Raw genomic sequence first — 10,721 nt, 5'->3', positions numbered from 1 at the left:
GGGAGGGAGGCACACACAGTGAGGAGGGGACGCGGCGGCGGCGGCATGCTCTGACCCACAGCCCGGCCCCGCCGCCGCTGCAGCAGGCTTCCACCGGCACAAGGAGGCCCAGCAGTGCTGCAGGCCCCACAACCTGCCGCTCCTCCGCGCCGCCCAGCAGCGGGAGATGGAGGTAAGGGGGGGCCGGACCGGGCACAGCCCTCCGCTGGCACGGAGGTTGTGTCCCTTCCCCGGGGGGGCTCACGGCCCCTTTGCTGCAGGACCCCTCCTGCATCGCAGGAGCATCGCAGCATCTCCAGAGGGTTTAACTAGTCGTCCCCGGCCCCGCAGCCTTGGAAGCCGCCAGCCATCCTGTCTGGTCTTGCTAGCACAGCCCCAGGTTCCCCACCCCGACTTGGGGGTCCCCTCCTCTTGCTCTGCCCTTTGTCCCCCCCCAGGAGTGGGGGGCCCAGGCTCTTGCCATCTAGGATAGCTGCGGTCCAGGCGTGATCTGGGAATTGTGAAAGTTCAGGAGCCCGCTTCAAAAGAGCGATGCTCTCCACAACGCTTTAACGAGTCTCCGTTATAAGACGGGCTGAAGCCTGTATAGGGATAGAGAGCAAGTTGACAGAAAACACGGAGAAGGTATGTGAAATCTGCCATTACATCGTAGCAAGCAGAAAGCAGAGAATACTCAAAAAAATCACATTTTGCTTAGTAGCGCTGATAAGGAGGAACTGCCTTCAGATGTGTAAGTATAAAATAGTTTCTTTGAGCATCCCAAGGCATTTGGAGAAGGACTCTTCAGCACGAGCAGCCCATTCAGTCCCAAAGGACTTATCTGTCTATTAGTCATAAGATAGAGACAGTTTTATAAGGTAAAGGAAATTGCAAGTAGCTAGTTATCTTAATCGATGGAGTTTAAATGTAGAGGGGAAGTTACTTTACTCCGCGTGAGGCAAACAGATAACTGTTTAAACAGAGGCTCTTTCCTGACCTTTGCCCATGACAAGCACCGCGTCAGCGCTCGCTGTTGGATCTTTTGTTTTGGTGTTTCCCCATCCCTCGTTTTCTATCGAGGTGACTAAAGCCAGGCTGGACCTCTGTTAGCTGTTACTTCTGTCTCTGAGTAACTTACGCTTGCAGCAAGTAATAAGCTATACTGCCTGTTTTAAAGCGTTTCCAATGTTGTCTTCGCTCATTAAGTGGACCGTATATGTGTCATTTCTCCTTGTCTTACACAACGTGCAATTTCTTCCTACTTCCTTCCACCTTCCCCCTGCCTTCCTCTTCTGTTTTCCTCTGCCAGAGTTGCTTCTTCCCGTTTTTATGCTCTGATATTTCTGCTGCAGAGCATTTCGGGAATAGATCAATCACGGCAGTGACAGTTGGTACGTGTCTAATCGGAGCTGCCCTCTGTGGTTAAAGGTTTTGAAGACCAGCTCCCATGAGATAGCTTGGGATTGGGCTCCCAGGAGGGGTAATACAAGATGTAGTTTTTACGTGTCTGGCTTCCTAGTGGAACCCACAGCATTTAAAAAAGCTTTGCCCATCGTACAGGGTCGCCAGCCACCAGAGCTGAAGCAAAAGCTTGTGTTTAAGCCTTATTTTTCTCCAAGATCTTGGCACTCTTCTGTAGCCCCGAATCAGGTGCCACCCCTAAACAGGATGTAGGCACTTAAATCTGGGGTTTTTTTAAACGCAGGGAAAGTCAGTCCTTCAGCACAGTAAGTGCAGGAGACGATGGTGTGGTGCCTCCTCCTTCCCCCAAGGCGGCTGGGAGGAATGAAAGTCTTTGGGGAACGAGGGATTTGAATCCTTCATATCTTCCACAAAGAGCGTGAACCTCTAGACTGAGGAACGTGTAAAGACAGAGCTTTCTTGGGTTCATTAGCATCCCATGGTGAAGGAGGCAATTAGCCCCTCTACCTCGCCTTTTATTGAGGCTTAGGTTGTCTTGAATTTCTTCAGACTTATTCTACTAAGGTCCTGCCCCAAGTGTTTTCTGTGGAGCAGCTGATGTATGGTAATCTTCTGGTGGATCACAGTCCTGCGTCCTCCTTAATAGCGCGTAGTTCTGTGAAGCTTTCCCAAACCTATGGACATAATTAAAAATGTAAGATGGTAACTGGCTGCCGTACATCCAAGAGAGGTTACATGAGGTATCTCCTGCTCCACGTAAGCAATAATTGCTCTTCGTTTAGGTCGGGCCTTTTGCAGACAGCCACTGATAACGTCCGTGCTGTAGACATACCTCAGCTCTTTTCCAGGCTGTTCAGGACCGAGACCTCTGTCATTCAAATTCTGGATTCTCCCCGGGACTTGTAGCAGCGCACAGGCTTTCGGCTCCCCTCTCGGGTTCGTCTGCCCGGGTCTTTTAAACCACCAGCCACTGGTGTAGGAAATGCCGGACTTTGTGACTTCTCCCTTTCTGTGCAGTGAGGATAATTTACCCCCGTGAATATTTCCAGCTAAACGCCTGCCTCTGTTTACTGTGTTACAAAGGGGCAGCGTTGCGGGAGTAAAATGTTGAAACTTGTGCCGTTTATTTCTTGCAAGAGACGGAGCCTACCTGTGTAATTAGATGGGATTTGATGCTTCCTGACTTTCCCTGTGGCTTGCAAAAGAAGTCTGTTGCTCAGCGCAGCCCGGTAAGGTTGCATTGCCTCGCCTCCGCACACACGTGGCTTTTTATTTGAGCTGGGCTCTCCTCGTCCCCTGCAATCCTTCTGCTCTCTTCTCCCCTTTCTGGCGGAGTTTCTGGGAGGTTGAGGTTTCCTCCAGAACTGACTAGCGGTGCGCCTTTCTGCAGCTAGCAGAGCGTGCGACTGCTCCTAGAGCATGCCCACCGCTCCTGATTTCCGACGTGCCTTTGACGTAGCACATGGTTGCTGTGCTCCATTTCTCCTTCAGAGGCAATGCAGAGGTTTCTCTGCTGAGGTTTAGGCAGGTGTCGGTGAGGCAGGAGGGGCTGCGTTCTCCTGGTTGGGGCTATTTTGCAAAGTCCTCGTTTGATAACGTTCTCAGTCAAACGTTCTTTGATAACGTTATCTTCGTTTGATAACGTTCTTTGCCAAAAATGGAGCCCCAGCACGCTGTAGTCCCAAGCGAGACTTCAGCTTGCTGTTGTCAATGCAGAATAAACTGGCTTTCCAGTTGCAAAGTTGGGTTTCTGAGGAGTTCAGCTCCTTTAGTGAATAAATGGGATCTGGGTGTGATTTACAGCTCTAGCTCTGTGTGTTGGTGTCCAGGGAACACGGGGGCTCAGGGAGGCGTCTCAGCTGGCACCTTGGTGAGCTTCGGTGGCCTATGTTACTCCTCCAAGTCTTTCTTCAGCCTCACCAGTCCTGTGAGGGGTATGCGGTTCTTGGACTGCTGACTCCTTTTGAGCCCGTGCTGCCGGAGTGCTCAGCCGCAGCCTCCTGCTCAGACGTTGGCTCATCAGGAAAAGACGTTCAGATACCGATCCGTTGCTCGTGGTCTTTCCTGGCCCCCAAACACACGGAAAGCAGGCTGGTCCCAGGGACTTCCCTGCGTTTTCTCGAGTGGTGGCTTTGCTCTAAGAGATGGCAAGTGGAGGAGGTACGATCTGGGGCTGCGCTTGCTGCCCTCTGCTGTCCCTGGGACTCATCAGAGCAGGAGCGCTTCAGGATCTAGTCGCTCTTTGGTTTCAGTAAAAGACTTGGAGATGAGGAAAAAGATAGGAGGAAGGCAGATACTCCACTTTTTTTTTTACCATCGAGGAAGGCAGATACTCCACTTTTTTTTTTTTTACCATTGACTGTTATCTTTTTCAGGCTGTGGAGCAACGAATTCGAGAGGAACAGCGAATGATGGATGAGAAGATAGTCTTGGAACTGGACCAAAAAGTGATAGACCAACAGAGCACTCTGGAGAAGGCTGGGGTGTCTGGCTTCTACATCACCACCAACCCACAGGTTGGTGTTTAGGCAGGGAGTGTAAGATCTGACAGTACTCTTGTGTTAGCCTCTTTATGTTTTAAAAAAATCTTGCTCTTAATGAATTCTGAATCGCTGGGTCAGGAGGAATACCTTTGCCTCATCAGCTGATGGGCAACGTGCCCTGGGCCGACCTAGTACCAGGTTCGTAACGAAGGAGCAGAAACCCGTTAGACAGGGCAACGTCCCCAGCTTTCTGCAATGTTTTTCCCAGTGTGGAGGGAAGAAACGCGGTGCCAACAGCCTGCAGTCCTGTGACTCTTGAATGGGTCTGAATAATACTAAAATAAGTGGCTGCGTAGGTTTATCGCTTTTGTGCCTAGCTTAGCTGCACAGATTGCCTTCAGGAAGTCTTTTTATTGGGCATCTTGTTAATTCTTGCATGTAACTTGCTGGAGACGATCTCGGACTGTGATTAGAAAATCGTTCTCGGTCTCACCAGTGCATCTGCTCTTAAAACTCGTGAGCAGTCGCCTGGGTTTTTCTCTGTTGTCTTAACGCCACCGCAGGAATGAAAAAATAAAACTTCCAAAGTCTCGTTGTAATGCCACAGAAGTTTGCAGGGAGTGCAGAAACAGGCTGTTCTTAACTCTGTTTTTGTAACCGATTAAATTTCACTTTGATAAAGACCTGCTAGTGAGAAAAGACGGCTTAGACTAAGTTAGTTAAACAGGCATTTTCTAAAACCCACACGATTCCTGGTTGTGCAGCCTTGAACAAGCCTCTTTACTTTTCCTGTGCTGCTATTCCTCATCTGTATAATGAAAGCAGCTCTTTCTCTCCCCTCCTGCCCCTGCCTTTTATGTTATTTTTGTAAGTAATAACTCCTAACAGGGTTCCTATTTGCTGAGTTTTGTTTATGTTTGCCTTTACGATAGCTGGCAAAGCAGACCCAGACCTTGGCTTGTACCTGTGAATGCCACCGTCGTGTAAGAAATCACGGCTGGAATCTGTTCTCCGTGCGTTTCCCATCAGCTGACGTGTTTCCTCCCAGTCTGTTGTATAAAATGGCTGCTTATGCAGTTGATATATTTTTACAAAAATAGATTTTTATTTCCATAATGTAATGTCTGCGAGCCTGAGTCACAGAACAGGGTTCACTGAATTAGCTACCCCACCACGTAGTCTCTGTGCGAAATGGCTTGTGAGCTAAATGTGAGTAAAGAACAAGCAGATGGTAAGGAAACCATAAGCTGATGTCGGTGACTGCGGGAGACGGTGGTCTCCACTTGATTACAGTCATGGAAAAGGGATTTTTTTGAAGGGGAATGAAATACCTAGAGGGAATTTCATGCACCAGCACAGCAGTGTGTCGCACGTGGCTTAGACTCCACTTAGAGAGTACCCAAAGCGATCCCTCCTGCTTCCTGCCCTTCCGTGCTGGAAAAGGATCAGGGCGTTGAAGACGCTGCTGAAGGATGAGGGGAGGGAGCTGTGCCCACCCGGAGAACCTCCTCCGGGGCGTGTGGCTGTGCGTCTGCGAGGGGACGCTGCTGCCCCGCTCCTGGAGGCTGCTCCAGAGGGGGAAACCTGCAGAACTGGCTGGCCCGCACTGCATCTGTCGCTAAATCACGGTCAAGAAGAAAGAACCTTTCTGAATCCTTAATGAATCGTAAAGCCCTGGATTCCTACACCTGCAGAACTGGCTGGCCCGCACTGCATTTGCCGCTAAATCACGGTCAAGAAGAACCTTTCTGAATCCTTAATGAATCATAAAGCCCTGGATTCCTATGACAGCTGCGGTTTGCAGCAGATCTCTTAAGATGTTACTGCCCTGTATTTTATAGAAATGCTTAAACAAGACGAAGGCTTTGTTTTGTATTTGCGTGGTTTTTTTCTTTTGTTCCCTGAAGATTAGTAGCTCTTGAGTGGGTGGTACAAAGCAGTCCTCCTGCTTCCTGCGGCAGGGAATGGGATCATCTCATTCTTGCAAAAACGTCTCTGTTCTTTGCAGGAGCTGACTTTACAGATGAATTTACTGGAGCTGATTCGGAAGTTACAACAGAAGGAATCCGAGTCCGAGAAGGCTTTTTCCTGAATGAGCAAATCTGCTGTGTACTTTCCAGAGTCTTCTTCTGACTTCCCTCTAAAGAATAGTCTGTTAATGCTTTTGCTTTATATTGTGTCAGGAAGAGGCTGCTGGCTGTAGAAGAAATAGCTGAGGCCCTTAGATAACCTTAGAGCTGGGGCAAGCGGACTCCCAGAGCAGGGGGGTGGTTGGGGAGCATCAGACTGCCTCTCCGGTCCTCGGAGCGAGATCCGTGCTGCACATCTCGCTGAGACGAGAGGCGACGGAGGGCGTTAATCTGCCTCGTACAGCCTGCAGCGTCGGTGAGGCCGTTCACTAAGCCAGGGGAGGCTGGACCAGGCGCCGAGGCAGCAAACCGAGCCCAGCCGTACATGGGTGACCCCCGCCTTTAGGTGAATCAAGCTGAACGGGTGAGCAATGTGATCTCCAGATTGCAATCTCCTCTTCCAATTCGAGGAGGAGGAGCAAGTGTCTCTGGTAGGGAATGGGAGAGGTGAGTAGCTGCCGTGTCGGACAGGGAAGCAAAGTGGACTCGCCAGCCGGTGCCGCCTCGCCATGGCAGATGGTTGGCAGCTGGGGAAAAAAAGTCCAAGGTTTATCTACAAGAAGATGCTTCTGTGTGTGTTGAGGCAGAAACAGCCCCTTAAACAGGCAGACCCTTCCCAGGGAGACCTCGAGGGGGCTTTATTCAAGGAGGATTTCAGGCCTCTGCCCAGTGTTACTGGACTGTGACGTTCGCAGTGTTCCCACCTGACTCGGACAGCAGAGAAGGCTCAAGAGCTTTTGCTTTGTTACTTTAAACCAGTCTCCAAATGGAGAGAAATAAAATACTCTGTCCTGCCTTCTGAGGCTGCAGCTTTCTGAATGTCAATGATTGTGATTACGTTTGTCCCATCCCTGCTTGATGAGCGTGAGGTTTGGGGTGCGCTAGATTAAAGCTGGGGGTGGGGAACCTTGAGTGTTTCTGAGACCTTCCAGGGCTGAGCTGATGACCCCGAGAGCCTGAGTTGCACCCCCGGGACTCAGTGCACAGAAGGAGTTGGGGCACTTGCTGAAAACCCGGTAGAAGATCACTTCAGGTGTGTAGGAAACGCGTTGGTGCCAGGCACTGTGCAATGTTGGCTGCCCGTAGAAAACGGGATGGTGCAAAGGGGAGTCTGTAAGCGGTTCTGTTCTTCACAGGTGAAGTTCAAGTCAGAGAAGCTGTTGGGGGTGGCTCAAAGACTTGGACCTTCGTGTGTCGAAGGGCTTTGATTACACCCGGGTCACTGTTTAAGGGTTTTCTGGCGTTCCCAGAGCAAGGCTTGTGTTTGGGAGATGGCTCCTTCGCGTTGCTGTTTGCTCTTGCCTGCGTCCTCTGCTGTTGCTGCAGCCATCTCTTTTTCACAGCAGAAGGCAGCGTGAGAACATTCACTATGCTGTTAATTACTGAGGCTGGGAAATGGGTCGGTACCCCTTGCCCAAGGTACTGTGAGCCCTTACGTTCACGTGGAAGCAGATCACTGAGCGAGCCAGCTGTGGAGTTGGAGAACCAGCTAAAGGAAGGAAACCTGCAGAGGTGCTAGAAGAGCTCGTGGGTGGCCTTTTGGTAGGGAGAGGTGGTGGTGGAGGAGTTGCCCACTACTGTAGACAAACGCACTGAAGATCAGCAGCTACAAGGACCAACGAGGCTTTTGCAAATTCAGGGCTGAGACCCCCTCCCATTGCCATCAGGGGTGGGTGTTTCCTCCCCACGGGAACGTGCTACTGTGGTTCAGTGGCTGGAGACAAGAGGTACTGCTCTTGTGGGGTTGCCGCCTCCTGGACGAACATCCCCAGCTGGAAAGTGGGCTGATGTGGGACCTGCACTGTTGCAGGATCCCCACGAACCACCCTGAACTGTGTTGACGCTTGACCCTCAGCTCGGAGCCCCGCACTCGACTGCTAAAATAGCGAGGAGCAGAGTGGGCAACGTTCCCCTCTGGAGACACCTTCATCCTGCCTGTGAGGACACGTACAGACAGAGGACTCTCCGGTGCTGACCAGGTGAAGAAGGCGTCCATGTTCCTCTGTGTGTGGCCAGAGCTATTAGCAAGGGAATTGCTTCCCGAGGTGAGGATGAGGAAGGCAGGGATGAATGATGGGTCCTATTGCAGGAAAGGAGACTGCCTGCCTGCATGCTGGGGGGTAGCGCTGCCTCCCGGGAGGACCCCCCCCTACTTTGACGTGAGCACTCTCGCATTGCTGGGCCAGCGGCAGAGCCGATGGCGTGGCTGGAGAAGCTCGGGGGCAGCTGCCGCAGCAGGTGGGGATTGCTGCCGGTGGGTTCAGCCCCGCTTCGCTGCCCTGTGCCGTGAAGAGTGGAGCCCACCTCGGTTCAGAGCTCCCCACAGGCCAGGAGAGCTGGTCACTGCCATCTCCGCTGCCGTCTCTCCCGGGGGCAGCTGGCGCTGGGGATCACGGCGGGCTGCTCCAGCACTGCCATGACAACGGCAGCTCTCGGGCTTCCCGCTCCCGCCATCTGGTTGCGGACGGCTCTGCCAGGCAGCCGATCCAAGCTGAAATTTTCCATGCCTGTGGTCAGGTTGTGTTTCAGAAAGGCTTTCCGTGTGAGGTGGAGAGCGGCAGGGTGGTCAGGCATGGTTAACTGGTGAAAAAGGTGGTCTAAGGAAATGAAGCGCCTGGGATAGCTTGTGATCAGGGAGTATTCGGTCAGCATGATTTCAGCAGAGGAAAACTTGCTCAGCCCCAGGAAGCATTAAATTTTCCATGCCTGTGGTCAGGTTGTGTTTCAGAAAGGCTTTCCGTGTGAGGTGGAGAGCGGCAGGGTGGTCAGGCATGGTTAACTGGTGAAAAAGGTGGTCTAAGGAAATGAAGCGCCTGGGATAGCTTGTGATCAGGGAGTATTCGGTCAGCATGATTTCAGCAGAGGAAAACTTGCTCAGCCCCCCAGGAAGCATTGCTGGGCGGTACGACGCTGAGGGTACACGGATATTTCTCCAAGCAAATGCCTTTGTGTCACTAGAGGGTGACGCCTTCCTATGGCACTGGCTGTGCCCGTGCTACTGCGGTTGTGTTATTGCCGGTGACGGCTGGGCTGGGGTTGGACCTGGTGAGAGTGATCCAAAGGAGCTGGAAGTGCAGCGAAGGATTACTGGATTTCAGCTGTCTCAGCTCCTTGGTTCAACCGCCGGTGCAGCCCCTGAGCTCTCGACTGGTGCCCCAGGAACACGTGGTTGGGGACCCCTTTGGTGGCAGCTCAGGTGGCTTCAGCCACCCACGGGGCTGGGCCTTAAGTTCCTGCCCAAATCTCCTTGTGTGCCGGAAGCAATGTGGAGCGGGGATGCACGAGAGGATCGAGTTCCCTGTTCTGGTGCGAGGTGACCGACGGGAGAGCTATGGCTCTGTGCCAGCCCTGCGTTCACCCATGAGCTGGAGGAAGGCAAATGATGGGTGGTAGAAAGGGACAAGTCCTGTTTCCTGCTTCCTTTTTCTGTACTTTGGGCTGATGAGGAGGATAGCGAGGTCCCCTCCACGTAAGGAGGCCGATTCAGCGTGGATAAGGGTGAATTTATGCAGGTGTTATCTCTTAGTGTTGGACAGTGGGCTCTGAGGTGACCATTACCACTCGGGAGTGACGTTTGGGGTGATGACTGGTGGGTCCATGGAAACATCAGCTTTAGTGCTCAGTAGCCATCAGAAAATCAAATGAGACATTAGGAAGGGAGCGAACAAGAAAACGAAAAACCTTTTGCTGCTGTGAAGTCGCTGATGCGCCAGCACCCAAACACAGGTCCCTTCATCCCGAGAAGCGTTCAGTAGAGCTGGAACGGGCTCTGCAAAGGCCCTGGGGACACCAGAGGTCTGGACCACCTTCCAGCCAAGCTGGACTCCTCTATCTGAAAATGAGGTGCCCAAGAGGGGACAGGGTAGAGGTAAAACTACAGGTGACATGGGGAGAGACTTCACTCTCTTCAACTACAAGAGCTGGGGTGTTAGATGAAGCCTGTAAAAGGCAGGTTTAGGTGGAACAGGTGACTGCTTGGGAAACCCCCTGCCACAGGGGGCTGGGGAAGCAGAAGGTTTATGTTGGTTCAAGAGGAGGTGAGGCGCTTCTGGAAAAGAAATGCCTTTTGACTTAGAGATGGAGAGAAGCGATTCCCCTTCACCGAGCTGCAGGTACTTGGAGCCAGGTGGAAGCGCTGCACGCTTTTGTTCAGGTTTTATGCTCCTGCCCAGGCACTGGCTTTCTTCACTCCCGGGTGGCAGGAACATGAGCTGGATGGGCCTGTTCAAGAGCTCACCTTCCACTGCTGCCCCTCCAGCCGCTTTCCCCTACACCTCTGCTTCTTCATGGCAAATACCTGAGCACAGAGGAGGTCCCTGTCCTCCAGGCAGCAGCTCCAGAGCATAGAGGGCAGAGGCAGATTCCTCCTTGGGATAGCCAAGGAGGAGAGGACCAGGGTCCCGGCCCTTCACTCCGTCCAGAACTGCGTCCAGCGGCCGAGGTTTGGGATAACTACTCCATCCTCGGCTGTTCCCTTCATGAGCGGCTCAGGCTGCGGCGCCCAAGCCCAGCCCATGCAACACCCCTTTGGGGCTGGTGTCCAGCCTGCAGCGATGAGGTCGCGGGGGACCCACCACGACGCTCTCGGCGCATTGCCAAACATTTGTCGGCCTCCCCGTGGGGCTCGGGGGTGCTTCCCCCGTTACCCCAAGCCCTGCTGCCAGCTCCGGGGGAGACACCCCTGGGGCTGGTGCCGCCCGCGCTGCCC

The 10,721-nt window shown here is 52.8% G+C and overlaps 1 protein-coding gene across 1 annotated transcript in view; it reads left to right on the top strand.

Moving 5' to 3' along the window:
* Positions 1-6,814, top strand: part of LOC103901258 (protein DGCR6) — a 9,212-nt gene extending 2,398 nt beyond the window's left edge. Inside the window, exons 2-4 of the mRNA XM_009282108.2 lie at positions 62-172; positions 3,777-3,917; positions 5,893-6,814. Of these exons, the coding sequence (XP_009280383.1) occupies positions 62-172; positions 3,777-3,917; positions 5,893-5,976 (336 nt within the window). The 3' untranslated portion in view covers positions 5,977-6,814. The remainder of the gene's footprint in view (positions 1-61; positions 173-3,776; positions 3,918-5,892) is intronic.
* Positions 6,815-10,721: the final 3,907 nt, after the last annotated feature.

The sequence above is a fragment of the Aptenodytes forsteri genome, unplaced genomic scaffold (assembly GCF_000699145.1).
Source record: "Aptenodytes forsteri isolate BGI_AS27 unplaced genomic scaffold, ASM69914v1 Scaffold85, whole genome shotgun sequence".
NCBI classification, from domain to species: Eukaryota; Metazoa; Chordata; class Aves; order Sphenisciformes; family Spheniscidae; genus Aptenodytes; species Aptenodytes forsteri.
The sequence above is the reverse complement of the archived record's forward strand: the minus strand, read 5'-3'. Positions and strand labels throughout refer to the sequence as shown.